Raw genomic sequence first — 21,631 nt, 5'->3', positions numbered from 1 at the left:
ACATTCTGAGTTTGAGGTCAGATGAGAGGCAACAAGTTCTACTCCTTGGAGATTTAGGAAAAGATGAAGTGTGGTCCCAACTTACAATCTTTTAAGAAAGCAAGCAAGGTGGACCAGTAAAATTTAGCCGTGAAAGAAGTTAGTTTAGGGGGATCTGTGAATCAGGGACTCTGTTCATAAGTCAAAGAACAGAGTAGGAAGATTCCATCTTCCAGTTCAATTAATTGTGCACAATTAATTCTCAAAATGGGAATTAAATGTAGAAATGAGTTTCTTTCTTAGGAAAGTGCCTTAGAAAAATAAATGCTCATCTACACAAAGACTTGCAGGGGAATATTCATAGCAGCTTTTAAAATAATGGCCCCAAAGTGAAAACAGCACAAATGCTCATCAACTGGTAAACAGATAAACAAAATATGACATATCTGTACAACTGAATACTATTTTAGCAACAAAAGGGAATGAAATACTGATACATGCTATAACATAGATAAACCTCAAAAAAAAAAAAGCCAGATGTAAAAGGTCAAACATATATTGTACGATTCCATTTATATGACATGTCCAGAAAGACAAATCCATAGAGACAAAGTAGAAGGGTAGTTTCCAGAGTCTGGGGGTATGAACAGGAATGAGGGACCTTATTGGGAGAATTAAAGTGTTCTAAAATTGGATTACGGTGATGGCTGCATACTTCGGTAAGTTTACTAAAAATCATTGAATTGTAAAGCTAAAATGGGTGAAGTTATGGCCTGTTAATTATAACTCAATAAAGTTTCAAAGAATGCCAGTTAGAAACAGTAAATCATAACAAGAGTTTCATTGAACAAGTAAGATGTCTACTGAGATAAAATATATTTTGTTTGCTCATTTTTTGTAACTAGAGTGTGTTGATTTGTGGTAGAAAAAAATCTAGGACATTTGACTTTAGAAGAAGCAGACTATTGGGACTTCCCTGGTGGTCCAATGGTTAAGAGTCTGTGCTCCCAATGCAGGGGGCACGGGTTCGATCCCTGGTTGGGGAACTAAGATCCCACATGCAGCATGGTGCAACCAAAAAAAAGAAAAAAAGAAAGAAAGAAAGAATCAGACTATTGAAATTTCATTTGAGGGACAATTGGTAGAGGGGGTCCTGATTAACCTAGAAGCCTGATGTGGCATGTGAGGGAAAAGCAGACATGCCTGGACTTTAAAAAAGAGACAGATGGGTCATCCACGTGCAAGCTGCTACTCTCACTCCATCCTCTGAAGGGTGAAATGACAAGGGCTTAAAGGAGCAATGGGTAGAAAGGCTGTTAGCACGACAAATGCACCATTGATGAAGACACGGCAAAAAGAAACGTAAACCCCAAAAGTCCACCCTGGACCACATCTAACAACTCTGAACATGGCCAGGTCTCATTAACCGTATCCAAGATGCAGCCCTGCAATTGGGATCATGAACATGACAACCAGGAAATGACGTTCTAGATGCAGACTCACACTTCACACCAACCTAGGCCAAAGGCATATCAGGCTCAGAACTAAATATGAACGTGTTCCCTGACAAATGTAAGGAATCCCTGTAGGCGCATAGGCTTTATGGGGTACTCCGGCATGCAACGAAATATGTAGCACTGTCTTCTCTGAAAAGAGGACGTGTTATCACAGGTGCTTTCCCAGGAAGAAATAACTGTCTCAGGTACTCTCTTATTCAACCAAAACTTGTGGACCCATTAGGCCTGTGCCCAACACTCCAGGGCAGATGCACTGTCCTTCATTGGGGTTACGTGGCCCTTGCTGGTCTCTCCTCGCACTGACCCTCCCCCATCACAGCACCTGCCTCACTCTGCTGTCTTTGCCTGATCACTTGTGTGGACACAGGCCCTTGGGTCAGTGAGCTCCTCCAGGGTGGGCACTTGTGTCTCTTCACGTCTGTCTCCCCTCCACCTTGCAGGAGGTTGGCGCCAGCAGGAAAGCTGACTACAGGCTACAGGAGCCTAGAGGGTGGTGGGCAACTCTGGGGTGAAGTGGGCCAAGAAGCCTTCTTGGACATGGCAAGATAACCTAGACCTTGAAGTGTGAGAGGATTTGGATGGGCCCAGAGCCCTGAAGGACATTCCAGGGGAAAAGCATGGTAGAAGCAAAAGTGGCCAGCTGTGCGTGTGCAAGAGTGAGGGGCCCCGGATGGACAGTGAGGCCGGAGAAGACATGCAAGCAAACAGACGTTGGCTGGACCAGCTGTCAGAGATCTGTGTGCCTGTGCCTGGTACAGAGGACCTGCTCTGTAAAGCCTTTTGATCAAATGAATGAGCAGCTCTTGAAGCACAGAGATGCTGTAAAGACTGTATCAGTTATTGATACCTTGGTTCTGGAAAGGTAGCTCAGCAGAAAGGAACCTAGGGGCCAGAAAGGGTGCCAGGGTGCAGGTGCAAAGGGCCAGAAGTTGGTGAAAATACTGGAGATGGAGAAGGGGAGCCACATGCGGAGGGAACATGAAGGTGACACGGCTGACTGGAAGGAAAGAAGCTGAGAGTTGAGGCAGATGGTGTTTCCAAGGGAGACAGAGCCTCGGGAGCTAACTGCCAGTTACTGAGCATTTCCTACATGAGAGGAAGCGTGCCACGTGCTTAATCGTTACCACAGACTTGGGAGGTAGGTTTTTTCTTCTTCTTCTTTTTTTTTTTTTTTTTTTTTTTTTTGCGGTACACGGGCCTCTCACTGTTGTGGCCTCTCCCGTTGCGGAACACAGGCTCTGGATGCACAGGCTCAGCGGCCACGGCCCACGGGCCCAGCCACTCCGCGGCATGTGGGATCTTCCCAGACCGGGGCACGAACTCGTGTCCCCTGCATTGGCAGGCGGACTCTCAACCACTGCGCCACCAGGGAAGCCCAGGGGTAGGTTTTATTACCTTTATTTTTTCACTGAAGACACTGAGGCTCTGGTGCCCTCAAAGCCCTATAGTCAGGAAAGCAGCAACGCCAGGCCTGACCCTTGCTGCTGTTGGGTTTTCCAGTTTACTTGGGAAGGTAAGTGGGTACCAAAGGGAGAAAAGGGACTAAAGATGCCAGGGGAGGGTGGGTAAGTGGAAGGCAGGGCTCCAGAGGCCACAGGAGGAGCGAACTGCACTGGGGAGCCACCCCAGGGGAGGAGAGTGAGCGTAGCATGGTGGGCTTCTGGGGATTTGGTCACTTGGGTTTTGGCTACTGTTTCTTCCCATCAGCCCCCAGTTTTCATTTGGGGATCCACCCTCCCTGAATCTCAGCTCTGTGGTCTGGACGGGGCCTCACCCCAGCTCCAGGATGGGACACGGCTCTGGCCTGTGGCAAGTGGTGCATTTCCCCCCTTGGGTCACACTGGCCAGTGCAGAGGTGGACACACATGCTAAGACAGTCAGTCAGTGAAAAGGCACTGATTCATTCATCAGTAATTGAGTGCCCACCAGGCTCCAGGACTGTTCTAGGTTCTAGGGATGCAGCAGTGAGTGAGCAGAGTCCTCTCTTCACAGTGCTTGCGTTCTACCATATCAGGTTATTTGGGGCAGTGATAAACGCTGTGACAACAAATCATGTTGGTAAGAGGTTAGATGGCCCTGGGGTGGGGCATGGGCACTCTTTGGGGAGGGGAACGCAGGGAGGAAGGCCTGCCGGGAGGTGAGATGAGGGCACAGCCCCGAGTGGAGTGAGGGGCCCGGGGAAGGGCCCTGGGCAGAGAGAGAGGACATCAAGGCCCCCACGTGAGGCTGTGTGTTCTGGGAAAACCAGGAAAGCCCAGGCATCTCGAGCAGGGTGTGTAGGGAGGAGTGTGGAAGATTAAGGTCAGAGCAGTGGGCAGGGGGTCCTGGGACGTCTGCACAGGCAACTGAGAAAGATGCCTGTTCCCATGGAATGATGGGAGCCTGGGGGCCGCGGGCAGGATCTTGTGCCGTTGGAGGAATGGGCAGTGGAGCGAGCGGGTCTGAGTCAGAGGGCGGCGTCCAGAAGGGCAGCGCTAACACAAGGGCTGGAGAAGCTGAGTCCTGATACCATCCTTTGCACCCACTAGGCTTACGTTTATGGGAGATGTCACACCGTGAGCACGGCTGGTTGAAAGGGCGATTGACAGCCAGGACCCAGCAGCTTGGACCTGTGACCTTTCCCAGCGCCTTGACGGAGCAAGGGAACAGGGACGGAGAAGTCAAGGTCTGGCAGGGCTCCTGGCTGGGGGGTGGAAGGGAGCTGCCGTGGGCCTGGGCCCCAGGGAGCTTCTTCCCAGGGGCCTGCCAGCCGTGCCCACAGCAGCCCCGGTCCTGGCCACACCCCGGGGCCGCTCCCCACCTCGATGATCTCCAGCATCTCCACGCGGGTGATTTTGCCGTCCCCATCCAGGTCGTACATGTTGAAGGCCCAGTTCAGCTTCTGCTCAAAGCTGCCCCTGGAGGTGATGGACAGGGCGCAGATGAACTCTCGGAAATCGATGGTGCCGTCCCCGTTCTTGTCGAAGGTCCGGAAGGCGTGCTGGGCGAACTTGGAGGCGTCTCCATACGGGAAGAACTACAGAGCAAAACACACAAGGTCAGGTGTCGGGAGGGGACGAATCACAGGCCCCCGAGTCAAAGACCACCACTCGCTTGCTTTCTGCTCACAGCCCAGGCTCTCCCAGCCACCCGGGACTGCGGACAGGCTCGCCTGCCCGGACAGGGTTCGGTCCAGCGCTCAAGGCCAAGGGCTGGCCCAGGGAGGCCATCTGCCCGGGTATCCTCACTCCCAGGCCCCTCGCTCTCTCCTGTGGGTGAGGCTGGGGACACGTCTGGGTTGGCGGGGCCTGGATTGGGGCCGCTAGGATTCCACATCTCCGGCTTCGGAGCCGACTTCTCTCCCGCACGGGGTGGTGCTACCTGGATTTCCACGTGCCTCTGGGTGTGACAATCCAGGCCCGAGCGACATGACCCCGACCTCCAGCCAGCGGCTCCCCCGTCCCCAGCCTGCAACGGTCTCCCTGGGTGAGGGTCCAGGGTGTGACTTCTTCTTACGGGCACTTTTTTGGGGGGCAGATCATTTAAGAGCCACTAAAAATAGAACACGACTGGGCTTATTTCTGAGAGACGTAAAGAGGTGACTTCTCAGAGCCGACGGGGAACTGTAGGAGACCGAGGACGGGCACAGGAAGGGGAGGAGGGGCAGATCGCACAGGTGGGGAGAACACGGAGCCCGAGGCTGTGGCCCCGGCCCCAGACGCGCGTCTGGGCCGGTGACACACAGCAGGAATCCCGGTCTGATACCTGATCCTCCTACCCAGCAAAGCTAAAGGACATTCTCCAGGTGGAGCGCAGGAAACCAGCGAATAACCCTCACCCCATCCCCAAAACCAAACCAAAGCACACCACGCGCTGTTTTAAAGCAGAGAAGGTGTGTATTGTTTCTGGACGAATAAATCCCGCTAATACAAAATCCAAAGCAGATTCCTGAGGAGCCACTGGGGCTCCTGTTCCTGCGTAGGTGTTGCCACTTGCTCAGTGGGCCTGGCTGTGGCTGGCATCGTGCCCCCTCTGGGCTGTGTCCTCTTTCTTGCTGTACATCCTGACCTGGGGCTTGCTGAGCTCGGCTGCCTACTCCTCCTACATCGAGAAGCACACCGGACAATAGAAAATTTCCCTCCAGAAGCAAAATAAACATTTCATATCAGGAGCCAATACAGGCGGGCCAAGGACAAGGCAAGTGTTCCAGGGGAGAAGCTGACTTCGGCTTGTATTTCAGTAGCTCCCACTTCCAGATGCCAGGATCTGTTCTGGCTGCGGTGGCTGTGGGAGAAACCACCCCAGAACTTAGTGGCTTGAAACTGCATGAATCATTTTTATTCATCTCAGAAAGTAAAAATCTGACAGTCTCTTCTAATCAAAGAGCTTATTCTGTGACTACGAGCTTCACGTACTCTGAACTGTCCTTTCCTTGTAACTCTGAGGGCACCATATGTGTGTGGGTTTTTTAGGTTTGTTTTATTTTTTTCCCCTCACGACAACCAATTTTCCAACTGGCCGGACGCCAGCTGGGTGTCCTACAGTTCAATTCAATTCTGACCCAAACTGCCTGGAGTTACGGCACACCCCAGAGGGTAAGGGTTCAGTCCCACAAGACTGCGCCCACCTTCAACGCCAGTCACAAATCCCAGGTTGCCACCTGTTCCTCTGAGAGGCCTGCTACGAAGTTGGAGGATTCCCACAGCCCCTCCTCAGGGTGGATAATTGGCTAGAACGACTCCTTATTTACTACTAAATTCAGGAAGGCACTTTATTTGCTACTACCAGTTTGTTTTAAGGTTACAGCCCAACGGAGGAGATGCATAGAGCAAGGTGTGGGCACGGGGGTGTGTGGAGCTTCCATGCCCTCTCTGGGTGCACCGCCCTCCCAGCCCTTGGATGGGTTCACCAGCCTGGAAGCTCCCCCAGCCCCGTAGTTTGAGGGTTTTTATTGCAGTTTCATTATGTAGGCATAGTTGATTAAATCATTGGCCATTGGTGATTGAACTCAATCTCCAGACCCTTTCTCCTCCCCGGAGGTCGGGGTTGGAGCTGAAAGTTCCAATTCTCTAATCTGCCGTCGTCTTTCTGGGACCAGCCCCCCTCCCAACCCTGCTCCAGTCCTGAAGCTAGGGGTCCCCCAGCCACCAGTTATCTCATTAACATACAAAAGACACTGTTATCACTCCAGAGATTCCAAGAGTCTTAGAAGCTTTTGTGTCAGGAACCGGGGACTAAGACCAAGTATGTATTTCTTATTCTCTCTCAATATCATATGTGCCCTGTGCATGAGTGGTCTTCATCTCTCTCTAGGGGTGTGCTGTTTGCTGTTGTGTCACCTGCTTCACGTTCAGTGGTCTTGGGCAGAGCGGGTACCTGTGAAATAGCCCAAGAACAGAGCAGAGTGAGCCCCCTGGTGGATTCCCAAGTCTCCTTAGGGATGTTTATCCATCAGCCTTTCTACACGCAATGACATGAGGCCATTGGGTATAATTTCTCTCCATCCATGTAGGTTTCTGGCGATGTAATCCTTTACCCATCTCATACCTCACAGCAGACTTTTAAGTTAAGGGCTCTCTGACAGTTTTATCTAAAAATAACTGGGCACCTTATGTCAGTATATTAAAAATTAATTTAGATCAGGAAGGCCTTGAGAAAAAAATCGATTGTAAATTTTGAGCTATAAAAGTTACATGTGCCTTGCCGAAGGTCTATTTACTGACTTTTATAGCCAACGTGTTTACTTTGGAAGAACTGAGTGTGTGATCAAAAGCCCTCAGATACCTGGAGGGGTTATTTCCTTTAGAAAATTCATCCTATCATGTTCCGAGTACTTCAAGTTTTTCTAATCAGGGGAATGATCCTTCTTTTGATGGAATAATTCAACTCTGGATGGATCATCACAGAAAAATGAAGCCATACTCCCTTCAATCTCTGTAGGAAGAAATCAGGGTCTTGAACTCATATTCACTTCTCTTGGAGGAAAATAGTGCCTGAGAAGTACAAGTATTTTGGGGGTATTGTTGCTTGCGGGGTGTTTTGTTTTATTTTTAAAATTCAATGTATTTTGCTTCAGCTCCTGCATTAAATATTGGTGTGGAAATAATTTTTGGTGGTCTTAATAATCTAAACCTTTTAATATAATAGAAAAAAGAACGGTGAGGTTGAAATTTTTTAATATATATAATTATATATATTTCACTTACATCTTTGTAGTTCAGGCTGCTATAAAAAACTATCACAGACTGGGTAGCTAATAAACAACAGACATTTATTTCTTATAGTTCTGGAGGCTAGAAGTCCAAGATCAGGGTGCCAGCATGGTCGGGTACTGGTGAGGGCCCTCTTCTTCATTGCAGACTGTCGACTTCTTGCTGTGTCCTCACATGGTGGAAGGGGCAAGGGCACTCTGTGGGGTTTCTTTTATAAGGGCACTAATCTCATTCATGAGGCTCCACCTTCATGATCTAAGCACCTCCCAAAGGCCCTACCTCCTAACACCATCATTTTGGGTATTAAGTTTCAACATATGGATTTTGGGGACACACAAACATTCAGCCCATAGCAACTTGTTTGAAAGAAAATAAATTTAGTTATGAAAATTTTCAGAAACTGTATTAGATAATCTAACATAGCTAATCTTCAATAAATTTCCAGCCTCTCTTTTATGCCTATGTACACACGCACACAGAGTTTTTCTACTTTTGGTCAAAAATGTTATATCAAGTGTATCCTATATTTCCACTAAAAGGAAAAGAAATCATCATCTGGGAAGCAGCTGCAAATGGTCAATTAATGTCCGCTGATGTGAATTCAGGCCCCAAGCCAGGAACCCTTCTGACCCCAGAAGCTGTGTGGTATGGTTCCTGGAGAAATCCTTTGGGGTTTGGCACTTGTGGGGCAGCCTGTCCTCCTGAGGGTGTCTGAGAGAAGGGCAGGGCTTGGCAGTGGAGCAGCGTCTGCTCCAGGTTCTGGCCAGCAGAGCCCTAGGCTTAATTCTGGGGGTGTCAGTGAGCTGGCCAGTCTCCCAGGCTCCCTGGCTGGGGGTGATGGGTGGCTGGGCCAGTGCCCTGGAGGCAGTCTTCCCAGGACTCCCTACAGCCTGCTTTCTCAGGTCCTGTCCTTGCCCCTGTGCAGCCCACAGCTCTTTTGCTCTGACACTTGGGGGGCTCAAAGCCTAGTAGCAGAAGGTGGGGCCAGAAAGTAGACCCTCTGTCCCTGGTGAATTTTGGCCCTGCTGATGAGACCCTGACTCTGAGGCCACACAGTGATGTGTCCCTGTCCTACCACAGACACAATCCTGTGCTCTGGTTACGCTCTGAGGGAAGGGGCTCTAGAGGCTGCTGGCCTCGGGTGGGACCAGGACCCAGCTACAAGGTGTAGCATGATGTCCGTAGGAAAAACCAACTCACAGGTGAATTTTAGAGGCCTGCCCTGTTTCTTTTTTTTTTCTTTTCCAAATTCTGCCTAAGTATAGACATTATTTTCCTTTTCTTTTTAAAAATATTTATTTATTTATTTGGCTGTGTCAGGTCTTAGTTGTGGCACGTGGGATCTTCATTGCAGCATGAGGGATCTTTCATTGCAGCGTGTGGGATTTTCATTGCGGCATGTGGGATCTTTCATTGCAGCATGTGGGATTTTCATTGCAGCATGTGGGATCTTTCATTGCAGCATGTGGGCTCTCTAGTTGTGGCTTAGTTGTGCCGGCTTAGTTGCCCCGCGGCACGTGGGATCTTAGTTCCCCGACCAGGGATCGAACTGGCGTCCCCTGCATTGAAAGGCGGATTCTTAACCACTGGACCACCAGGGGAGTCCCCCTGCGCTGTTTCTAGCTGGGGCAGGACCGCCTGTTTGTGGAAGGCAGATGGAATTACCCACGGATCATAAGTGCCCTGTGCCTTCCTGCCTCTGTCTTTGCCCACATGGCGCCCTTTGTCTGTGGGACCGTCGCCTACTGCTCAGTTCTATCTCCTCCCCATCATCTGAAGTGAAGCCCGGATGCCACCTCCTGCGGGGCCCTTCTCTGCAAACGCAGCCTGATGTCAACCCCTCTCTCCTTGCATCCGAGTTATCTTTGTACATGCGGCTTTCCTCTGCTGGACCACACATTCCTTGCTTCGCTCAGCTCTGTGTTCTCTGCACCATCTTTGTTAACCAAGTGAAGGAGCCTTTGCTTGCAGAAAACCGGCAAAGCCTGCAGTGGGAGGTTCCTCCGAAGATGAGAACCTTGGAAATCAGGACAAAGGAGTTGAGGAAAGGCCAACCCCGTGAGGTCTCCTAGTTCTGCCGTGCTCAAGCCCACATTCGGGCCAAGACTAGTAGAGAACAAGGAACCCACAGCCCTCCTGCCCCATCCCGAGAGAGGAAGTGGAACAAGGCTTTCTAGTGGGGCCCTAGGGACAGGGCTTCTCAGCAGATTTGCAGGGGACGTCTGGCGTGGCAGAGGGCTGGTGTGCATGCCGGCCGCCTCCTGCTGACTGACGAGCAGGACAAGGGTGCCCTTGTCCCATGGCATTCCCTGGACTGACTTCTGGAAGTTTCTGAGATCATTCTTCTGGGCTGCACATGTTTCTTCCCTGTTGACTCCCCCTCTCCAGGATGCCTGGAAATGAGGGCTGCCAGCTGCCACCAGTCGAGGGGAGCTGGGGCAAAGCAGGGCTGCACCCCTGCCTCCTCTTCCTGGAGCAGGGGGAGGGAGACGTTTCCAGGACCCTCCACTCAGACTCTCAGCAGAACCCAGTCAGGTGGGCACAGCCTGACGGTGGGGGTCATCTGCCTGCAGAGCTGGGTCACGGGCAAGCTCCCTGCGCCCACTCTGGCCCCGCGGAGGAAAGTGGGCTCAGAGTTCCCATGGACCGCCTCCTTCATCTCTCATTCAGTGAGTCCCCTGCAGCAAGGGCCCAGTGGCTCAAGACTTCCTCTGCTTCTCTCCACATGCCCTCTTCCCGCCCACTTTCCAGTGGGAGGATCCACAGAGGTAAGCCCTGCTCTCCCTTCTGCCTCGGCCAGAGCCCACACGCCCCCCCCCAACCCCCGTTGATTGTGTAATTTCTCTTCACATGAACACTCAGTGGAATCAAGTGCAAGCTCCTTTGCTTGTCATTCAAGGGCTTCCATACCTGACCCGATGATATGTACCTTAAACATTGCATGTCCTGCTGGCTTTCCAAATTAAGTCACTATCCCTTGCCTTGACAACTCATCTCTAGATTTGTTGGCCTGTTGTGTGGCGAGCAGTATGAGCTTGGACTCGGCAACAGTCAGTTACAACTTCAGCATCTCCTAAAATCCTCAAGGCAACCCAAGGAGATGGTTTGGTTGCCCTTTCTTTTACTTAATAACAGAGAAGCAGGTTTTTAGGACAGACGTTTAACACCATCTGTCATACCTATTTACTTAAGGGATTATTTATTTAGTATATATTATTGAACTGTGAATCCCCAGAACACAAACCTACTTGCTCACCGTTGTATTCACAACACATAGCACAGGTCCTGCAAATAGTAGGTGCTGCCTACTACCTTGTCGGTGTCAGCTGGAAGGTAACCAGGTGACCAAACACTGCTGCTAAAAACTGTTACCGCCTAGTGGACATTTATATAACCTAGCCAGCTCTGTTCAGTAGAACTTCTTGCGATGATGGCAATATTCTATAAGCCACACTGTCCAAAATGACAGCCACTGGCCATATGTGTCAACCACTGTGTCAGGTGCTGGGAATAAAATAGAAAAAAAGACAGAGCATTGAGCACAGTGGGGAAGCAACCCTTGAAATGTTACTAGAGTACCTGAAGAACTGAATATTTGAACGTCATTTAACTTACATATCACTTTCTTTAAAAAAAAAACTAATTTATTTATTTATTTATTTTTGGCCGCACTGCACAGCATGCAGAATCTTAGTTCCCCAACCAGGGATCGAACCTGCACCCCCTGCAGTGGAAGCACAGAGTCTTAACCACTGGACCACAAGGAAGTCCCTACATATTATTCATACTTTCCATAACCACTCGTGGCAAGGGGGCTTCTGTATTGACTAGTATGATCTATGCTATGTCATTAGCTTTCACAATATTCCTGCCAAGCAGTTACCCGCAGCTCCATTTCATGGTCAAGGAAACGTGGACTCAGAAAGGTCCAGCAAACTCTTAAGTTCTCCTCCCACTGTGTCAATCTGTTACCATTTTGCAGAGTAGTAAGAACTGTTCACGCTCTACCGAGTTGGCTCAGTGTATCCACACCTGTGGATTCAACCCATTGCAGATTGAAATTTGAAATTTGATCCGTGGTTGGTTGAATCCACAGATGCGGAACCCGTAGCTATGGAGGGCTGACTGTACTAGGCCAGTTTATATAAGGGATTTGAGCATCTGAGATTTTGGTACTGGTGGAGGTCCTGGAACAAATACCCATGGATGCTGAAGGACCACTGAATACAAAACAGAAGGTAGAAAGTGAAAAATTTTCGTCGGCCTCATCATTTGTTGGAATACTTTCATGATTTTCACGCAGCACTGGAATGAACTCACTTCTAATACTTCTAATGTATGCTATTTCATTTAATCCTTATAACAAAACTTGCCATCGTAAGTTTCTTGTTGTGGACGAGGAAACAAGCTTGAAAGGTCAAGGCTTTTGCTCATGGTGCCTGGCTGGCTATGGGAGAGGCAGGATTTGAACGCAGATCTGTCTGGTCATTTCTGCTAGATCTTTCTGTTTCTATTAATCAAGTATTAGCTGAGGAAATAAACCCAAGTTCACATCTGATGAAACAAACAAATTTGCTGCATTATGTAATTCTTAGCTTCCATCGCCTCTAATGCTTGAAATCCTTGGCTGTGTGTATTTATGGCCACCTCCTGGCGGGATGATGTACTACATGGAAATTACTAAAATGCCACTGAGGGATATTTTTCATGATTCATACTTTTAACTCAACAAACTTTTACTGAGCAGTTACTATGTGTCAAGCACTGTGTTAGGTGCTGAATAAAATTGAAAAAAATGCAAAGACTGTTAAGGATAGTGGGGGAAATAGACACTAATCAATCAACTACATAAATATAAAATTATACTATGATACAAGTGTATAGAGCCACAAATAAGAGTAATGGAGATGATCTTATGAGTTTGAAACTTAAAAATTTAGTGTGTGGTCCCCTTCCCCACCTAATATTCAGGCGGCTGATCTTCATCATATGCTCTTCATCATAGTTTAGGAAAGGTCTCAGAGTCTGAAACTTTCTGGGATTACACAAGCTTACACTGTATCCCCCTGTATTCCACATCCTTACTCGGAACTGACAAATGTGCAGGAGAGGAAAACCCCAGGAAATGCTCATGTACTTGTGTCTCTCCCCAGGGAGGCAATAGGAGAATTTCCACAAATTAACCTGCCTGTTCCAAAGCCACAGCAGAGGTTTTCCTTACAGATAGTGAGCCAAAGCCCCACATTTCCACCTTTTCAATAATCTATCCAGTTTGAATATTAAAAGGTTTGTTTCCTTAAGAGATGGTGAATGACCCCAGACACCTCATGCTGAATATGCGTCTGTACCCCCAGGCCCTCCACCCGCAGTGAGCACAGGTGGCTGCATTAAGAAATGGCCTCAAAACAGTGCGTTTCCACCCCCTACCCCATCCCTCCGCACCATCTTGCTGCGTATAGTTCATCCTTCTAGAAGTTGTACTAAGTTCCAAGAAAACATTGTAACATTTCCCATGAATCCTTCCCCTCTCCCAGTGTCACTGGTGCCTGCCTCAATTTGATGGAGAATGCAGGTCCCCCAGAAGTTCTCTGCCCAACCTTCAGGTTGGGGTAGTTTTCACAAGCATGGCCTTGTCCCACTGTGACGGCTGACATGGCAGCGTCAGGAGGGAGTGGCTGCAAGACCACCAAGGAGGACGGCCTCTCTCCAGCTCCCAGCCGATGCTGGGCAGCCCTCGGACCTCAGAATAGGTTTCTGCCCATTACTCTGCCTGAAATAGGGCTCATGATGGGATCAAAGGATAGAAGACCTCTCTGATGCTCACTGTCGTGGAGAGGTCTGCCATCCAATCTCTCACAAGACACAGCCCCTTTTACAATGTCCTCACTCAGGTCAATTCTGTTTTCCTTTGTTCTCAAATGTCAGAAGGCTATATTGTCTGGCTTATGAACCCACCAACAGAATCCCCTCCCCAAGGGTGGAGTGGTAATAGGGAAGAACAAATCTGGCTCCACATTGGGTCTGTTTCTGTCTGTTTCTTTTACTTTAACCTTTCTATTCTATTGCTTTTGTTTCAAGTTAATTATTAAAGGGATGTTGCCTATGGCTTAAAGTAACAGAATGGCCCACCTCCAGGAACCCTGCCTCCCTTGCCTAAGCATTAAGCTAAAATACCTTTGTTTAAGCTCACAGGAAACATCCTGACCAGGCCCCCCCGTGATTGGATGCAAGAAAGAAGAAATTAACACATCCCCTCTGGAGTCTGGTCTGGCTGCAACCAGGAAATATTTGCAACAACTTACCACCTTTTTTACTTTACTTCCTCACCTTCCCTTCTTTGTTCTATAAAGGAAACTAAGCATCCAAATGGAGCAAGATGGTTCTTTGGGACAGTAGTCCAGCATCTTCTCGGTTTGCTGGCTTTCCGAATAAAGTCACTATTCCTTGTCCAACAACTCGTCTCTTGATGAGTTGGCCTGTCGTGCAGTGAGCAGTATGAGCTTGGCCTTGGTGACAGAGTCTTCTCTGTTGCACCCCTGAAATATCGCTACTCTGCTTCCAAGGTCATCTCCCCTCACCTCTGCTGGAATTAGCTAGAGGCCTCCTCTGGGTATCCTGGCTCAGTCCCGCCTTTCCAGGCCCTGCTACTAGAATAGTCGTTATCGTTTCATGAGAGCCTATCAGGGAGCGAGGCCCTAGGCAGGTCCTTTTCATGTGCTGCCTCAGAGGGTCCTTCAACACGTTTAGGACGTGAGGGCCATCATTCTGTGTTACGTAACTGGCATAAGGTCATACCACTAAGTGGGGTAGGTGGGCTGGGACCAAACCCAGCAAGGTCTGCAGACACTGCCTCTCCTGCACCTGCCAAGTCTGCCTGGCCTTCAGCACCGAGATGGAGCTGCAATCTGCCTCCTGCACCAGGATCTGGAAAGGCTCTGCCCGTCGCACCCACCCCTCTGCTTCTTTCTCCCCACGTGTTCTTCCTGCTTTGCACTGTGCTCATGGGAGCCTCAGTCTTTGTCATCAAGGCTGGGCCAGCTCACAACAGGCCCACAGGGAGCAGGCACCCACTATTAGGGACAAAGGAGGCAAACACCTGCCCCTCCTAGGGAGCATCCCCTCAACTCCAGGCAGCAGGAAAGGCTGGGCCAGGGGGGTGGGGACTGTGGCCCCTAGCTCTGGGACAGTTGCCGCTGTGGAGGGAGAAGTGCCAACCAAGCCCGAGTCCGAGGATTACAGTCAGCCTCCTGGACCTTGGCTATGGCTCAGCTCGGTGCTGATACTCTGTCTTCCCCGCAGGGCTGCAGGAGTGTGGTGTCCTTGAGACAAAGCAGGACCCACCTCAGGCTCACGAGAGGCAGAAGTGAGAGGTGAACCAAGTTCTGTCTCATTCTGTGATATTAACTAGGTCAGTTAACCCATCTGAGCCTCCGTTTCCTCATCCACAAACCATGGCGATACTACTTGATACCTATCACATAGGATTGCCGTGAGACGCAGTGGGGACGGCACATGTGGAAGCCCTCTGAGGCTGCAAGGAGCTGGGCCCCTGGGGGTCGGAGGCTGCTTCCTCCCCTCCGTTTTCCCTTCAAGGCTGCTGAGATGCATCCCGTCCCCTGATGCTCGGAGATGGCACCTGGGTGAGCAGGAGGTTATAGGTGGGGTCTCAGCACACATGCCCAGGGCTACTGGTCAAGCTGGTGTCCTTGACGATTCACTTGGTATTTGATTTTGGCTTTAGGCTCATCACGCCCACAAGGCCTCACAAATCCAGAGGGAACTTTTCACACCCGAGTTGGCTCATGTCCACTTCCCATAACTGCCAATAGCATCTAATTGTTCTCAGGACAAGAAACAGAATTATCCCCAAGCCTCCGTGTCCAGTTTCGGGTCCACTCCTCTGCCCTCCGGGCTTCTTTCACCACCTGGGACCTTGCTGGACTCTCTACCACAGCTGTGGGGCCTTTGCCATGTTTTTCTCTTTGTCTGGAATGCTCCTTTTCTGCCCCAGCCCAGTTAATGCCTGTTCCTTCTTTAGACCTTGCTTCAATCTTCACATTCAGAACACCTTCCCTGAGCTGAGGTCGGAACCCCCCACTACACACATGCATAGCACCAAGTCTCTTGGTAACATTTAGCCCTTGGTAACATTTATCAACATTATGGAGAAATGTTCCTGGCATTGCTTGTGGATTATAAGCTAAATAGAGGCAGGGAATGGTCTGGTTTTGCCCATCGCTATGATCCCTGGTGCCTAGTACAGGGCCAGGCACACAGGAGGTGTCGGATGAACACGTGACTCAGCACAACAGGTCTTTTTCAAGCCTGAGGAGACAGCAACAAATCTACCCAAAGACCAGTAAAAGGCTTGAAATGTGTTCCGTAGGTTGTCTTAAGTCAGCCATGCTAAAGAAGGCTCTCCATTTGGCCTTAAAACTTGTCATTCCCATTACTGCTTTAGCCGGTGATTCATGAGGGTATGAATCATCCCCAGAGCAGTACATGCACTTGGTCATATGGATGGGAAAAGGAGAGAGATATTTCCCCTTAATTAGAAACGGTGAACCCAAAAACTGTTTTCTGCCGAAGTATTCATTCAACAGATACTCCCAGAAGCCAGGTTAGTGCCAGGCTCTACGTGGAAGACACTAGAGAAAAGATAAAAAGGTAGCTTACAACTCTTCCTGCTGCCCTTAGGCTGGTGGATGTCTGTGTGTTGGAGTTGACATTACGGTTTGTGCCATCTCTGACCAGAAGTACCTTTATCATCCCAGAGGAGTGTAACTGACCACACATCGATTCACACCCGTGAGCTAGACATCAAGTCCTCTTACCTGTTTTAACTTAATTCTCACAACGGTCCTATGAGGTAGCGCCCATAGGTGAGGAAGCTGAGGCACAGAGAGGTTAAGTAACTTTCTCAAGGTCACACAGGAAATGGCAGAGTGGAGGTGTGAACCTAGGAAATCTACCTGCAGAGACCTGGGGCTGATCCCTTTTGCCCCGCTGCTATACCAGTGGCAGGACTCTTAGGGGAGAGATTTTGACCTTAAGCACCAAAGACAAGAGCCACAAACCAGCGTGGAATCGTTTAAGGTGGCCAGAATGATGACCCGAACCCAGATCACCCTGCCAAGGCAAATCCCATAAAGGCAGATATTTATGAATTTTTACATTTCGCCTGTCACTTGTTATCAGCCATCCCCGCAGCTTCCCCGCTGCCCATCGCTTTCTGTCAGCATTCTATTTTCTGGAGCATCATTCCCGGCAGGTCCCTGAGATTCCTGGCCCAGCACCAGCGCCGTACGGTCTCTGGGGCATCCTTTTGGCAGCCGCACACCCCTGCCCTCAGCTCAAGTCCCTCCCCAGGACCCTTCTCCTCCCACTGGGGTACCTGCAGTTGCAGCAGCCAGAGAGGCATTTAATTCCCAGCTCTGCCCAACGGCCTGTTGCTAAGCTGCTGGTGCACGATGAGATGTGTGGAAGGAAACCCTCATGGTGACAAAAACAAACCCTCATGTTCCCAGAGCCACGTGCATGTGTGCGTGTGCGTGTGTGTGTGTGTTTAAAGGAGCTGGGGATGGGGGTGGTGAGCTTCCCACCCAATCAGGCCCAGCTGCCCACCAGCGCGCTGCCTTTGGGACTCATTCCCTGCAGCAGGACCCCAGCACAACATGGGAGCATCAGGGAAGCACGGGTTGCGGGAGATGGGAAGGTAGGGGGTGGGATGGGAGAGCAGGGAGGTGACAGGTTTCCTCTTCTTTGGTAGTTGTGCTCCCCCCACAAAAAATACACAGAAATACCTGTCTTCCCTCCTCTCCCAGCTCCTACTGAGAAGCTCATTCTTGCTAGGCTGATCCCAATTTCCACACAGAAGTGAAATGAGGGTGTAGGGACAGGAGAAGGGGGGCCACAGTAAGTGTGCGCCTTGGACTCAGTTCTCCCACTTCTGCGTTGCAGGGCATCTTCCCAGGCAAGACCACTCACTGCCATCTTATTTGCTGCTCCTGCCATGTACACTGTGTTGAGAAGACCCTTAAATACAACGGCTGCGGGAGGGAGAGACAGAAGCCTGGACTGCCTTCTCTTCTGTTCCGCTGCCACACAAAGCTGGCCTCTGGTCTTGGCAGGACTTTTTTTTTTTTGCGGTACGTGGGCCTCTCACTGTTGTGGCCTCTCCCGTTGCGGAGCACAGGCTCCGGACGTGCAGACTCAGTGGCCATGGCTCACGGGCCCAGCCACTCCACGGCATGTGGGATCTTCCCGGACCGGGGCACGAACCCGTGGCCCCTGCATCGGCAGGCGGACTCTCAACCACTGCGCCACCAGGGAAGCCCTTGGCAGGACCTTTTACATAATTTGTGGGACCCAGAGCACAGTGAAAATGCTGGCCCCTTGCTCAACAACGATTAAGCATTAAACCGAGCGCGGGCCCTTCTGAGCATGGAGTCCTGAGCCGCTGTGCTGGCTGCACACCCATGAGGCCGTCCCTGAGTCTTTACTCCGCCCTGCTGTTGGAACGAGCTAATCCATAAGCAAATCTAACCCTTTCAGGTCTCTACTGAAAGCTTTTTGATGTCCTCGCCACCACAGGCTCCCACAGCCCCAGGAACAAAGTCACCCCGCTTAGCTCAGTCACACAGATCCTTCTGGACCTGGGTCCTGCAAATCTCTCCAGCCTCATTTACCAGCCCACCCCTTGGGCACTCCATGCCTGTATGATCCACTGGAAATTCCTCCCAAAGCATTCTTTCGAATTTGCATCTCACTGCCAGGAGTATCTCCCTTTTCTCTCTCACTCCCTGCTACTTCCCATTAGGCCTTTGTCACTCAGCTCAAGGGTCACCTCCTCTGAGCTGTCTTCCCAGACTGCTCTTTCCTTTCAAGCCCAGAGCCCACACTCTCCCCACCTAAGCTTACCCTCTGAGGGATGACGGAGCCCTGCCTGTATCAGTGTGTACCGGACACTCATCATTGTCACGATCTGTAATATACACCTGCTCCAGCTCTGCTGTGAGGTCCTCCAGAGAAGGGCTGTGCCTGACTCATTTATGTGTCCCCAGTGCCTGCAGTACAGTGAATATTCCATCAATAGCTCTTGATCTACTTAATGGGTGAAGCCCTCCACCACATCTGTCATTTACAGTTCTGTTGTAACTTTATATGAAGTTAACCAAGAGAAACTTCTTACAAGCTCTAGTCCACATTTCTTTTATAATTCTTCTCCATAGATGGCTCTGCTCGACGTATAACTGAAGGAGATTCATTGTTGATGTTTTTAGAAAAGCACTTTTATTTTCATTCAATGAAAATAGCAATTTGTTTTCTGACTATAAAGAAAAAACACATTTATAAAGAAAAATGTAAAACATAGCAATTAAGGAATAATTATCCAAAACTCTGCCACTCAGAGAGAGCCGTTATTCACAGTTCATTCACTGATTCAACAAGTATTTATTGAACACTGACTATGTTTCATGCTTTGGAGATAGAGCAGTGAATCAGACCCACAAAAAGCCTCTTCTTCATTTTAGCCAGTGTTTATGTATATGTCTATGTACAGTTCTGCACACACACGCACATACACACATAAGTATGTATATTTGCAATTTCAAACTAGGCTTATTTACTAAGTGATATGCCATAAAAATCTTTTCATGCCAGTGGCTTTAAATGTATGACCCTCTTTTCATGGTCAATATGTTTTGTAATTTTCTTTAATCAAATTTTAACTCTTGGACAATTGTTTAAAACGCCACTGTCATCAAAACCTTAGTGAATTTTTTTTATTCATAAAATTGATCAGGTTACCTCCTAAAATAGATGGCTGGTGTTAAGAGTACACAAATTTTAATTTTGATGCATATTGTCAAATGACACTCCAATAGTTAACCAAAGTGTTAATCTGTCCTGCATCTTTGTCAGCACTGGATATGAGCTTTCTCCTTCATCTCTCCTCTTTTAGTAGAAGAAAAATGATATCACATTATTATCTAAGCATTTGTGCATTTCTCTGATTCCTGGTAAGTTTAAATATCTTTTGTATTTCCTTTGAGAAAATCATAAGTAAGCGTGGTTATAATTTTCTTTCTTTTTTTTTTTTCTATACAAAATTTTAATTTTTAGGTAGTCAAATCCATCAGTACTTTTCTAAATGGTTTCTGGTTTGGGGGTCATACTTTTTTTTTTTTTTTTTTGGCTGCGCTGCATGCGGGATGTTCCCCGACCAGGGACTGAATCCGTGCCCCCTGCAGTGGAAGCACAGAGGCTTAACCACTGGACCGCCAGGGAAGTCCCTTGGGGGTCATACTTTGAAAGACCTTCTCCACACTAAGATTTAAAATATTCCTTCACATTTTTTTCTAATTCTCTCTTTCTCTCTCTCAGTTACCCTTGAACAGTCCCATTTGTGAATATAATGAGTAGACAACTGTTATACGATTTAATGAACAGTCCATTTTTTCCCTGTTTGAAATGCCACATTTCCCCCATATCCTGGGGCATATGTTTGCACTTATTATGCTGTTTCTTTGGCTGGCAGGCAATCTATTCCTCTGTCAACAGCGTACTGCCTGAATTATCACAAGCTTATAATGAATTTTAATATGTGGCAATCATTCCCTTTACTCTTCTATTTTGGATTATTTTGAAAATATATTCTTCCAGAGGAACTTCAAAATAATTAGGTCAAGTTTCAAAACAACCAAACAAAGCAAAACCCAATGAGATTTTGATTGGGGTGGCTTTGAGCTGCTACATTCATTTAGGGAGAGCTGGCATCTCTGCAATCCTGCATCTTCCTATCCAAGAACTAAGAGCGTCCATTTGCTTATTTATGCCTGCCCAACGGATCAGGCTGCTGGAGTGTGAACAGACAGCTCCCTATCTCACAGAGCTCCAGGCCTCGAAGCTTGGAGTGGAGGCACTGAGCTCTCGGAACAACCCAAGAGAGACTCTGGGTTGGAATTCCCAGGGGTAGCTGTAATCCACTACCAGGTAAGTCAATACTGCTGGACTTGGAAGGGCATACATAGGGAAGGAATTTAGAGAATCCTGCCCCGGGAATAAATATGTCTTTCTCTGGAGAACAGCCCCAGCCTAGATCTCAGCAGGGGTGACCCAGGAGGCCTCTTCTGAGCCAAGAGGAGAAGGGTTGCTAATTTGAGCCCACCTCCTAGGGCAGGTGCTTTATGTAAGCGTCTCATTGCATCTTCTCATTGACCCTGGAGGTGGGTGATGTCGCCCCATATAACAGGGACAGAGCTGAGGGTTTGGTGACCTGCCCAAGGCCTGGTAGCTGAAGTTCTGGGATTGGATCCTAGATCTGTCTGGCTCTAAGCCTGTCACTAAATCGCCCTGATCATCATGGGACCTAAGAACAGTCTGAAAACCCAGCTTGGGGGAGGGTGAAGACTGAGGGGGAGGGGGCAGCTCCGGAGCCTCAGGCTGGATGCCTGGGAGAGGGGCCAGGTGGGCGGATACCCAAGAGAAATGCAGGGACAGGGGAAGGCCCGGCACACTGAAGCCTCGCCTGGCTCTCAGCTCCACGTGGAAGGCAGCCATTTCCCTTGTCCAGAGGGAGCCAGGAGTTTGGAGCCGAGGCTCCGTGTCTGTGGAGGAGGGCAGCATGGAAACAGGTGGCGCAGAGGCAAGGATGAGAACCTGGAGACAAGGGTCGAGTCCTCTAGGCCTGGGGCGGGTGGCAGGGAGCTGAGTCCTTAGCGCTGGCACCTCCAAGTCACTGATAGGGCTGCAGACCAGGCAGGAGGCCAAGCTTCGCATCCAGCTCAGGGTCCAGGGCCTTCCCTGACCTTCTAAACTCAAGGACTTTGGATATTATGGAGTAACCTCCCTCGCACCCCAGAGGTGGGTAGCCTGTTCCAGGGCTGTGGGATTGTGACTTTCTCTTTTAACACTGTGAACAAAAAAAGGAACAAAGAGTGT

At 49.3% G+C, this 21,631-nt stretch overlaps 1 protein-coding gene across 3 annotated transcripts in view; it reads right to left on the bottom strand.

Moving 5' to 3' along the window:
• Positions 1–21,631, bottom strand: part of VSNL1 (visinin like 1) — a 97,926-nt gene that overhangs the window by 548 nt on the left and 75,747 nt on the right. For 2 of the 3 annotated variants that reach the window (XM_082642613.1, XM_082642612.1), the window contains one exon: positions 4,297–4,512. The exons of the other annotated variant lie outside the window; for it this stretch is intronic. In XM_082642613.1, the coding sequence (XP_082498739.1) occupies positions 4,297–4,512 (216 nt within the window). The remainder of the gene's footprint in view (positions 1–4,296; positions 4,513–21,631) is intronic. 3 annotated transcript variants of the gene reach the window in all.

The sequence above is a fragment of the Mesoplodon mirus genome (assembly GCF_964341445.2).
Source record: "Mesoplodon mirus genome assembly, chromosome: 14".
Lineage (NCBI taxonomy): Eukaryota > Metazoa > Chordata > Mammalia > Artiodactyla > Ziphiidae > Mesoplodon > Mesoplodon mirus.
This window is presented reverse-complemented; position numbering and strand designations above follow the sequence as displayed.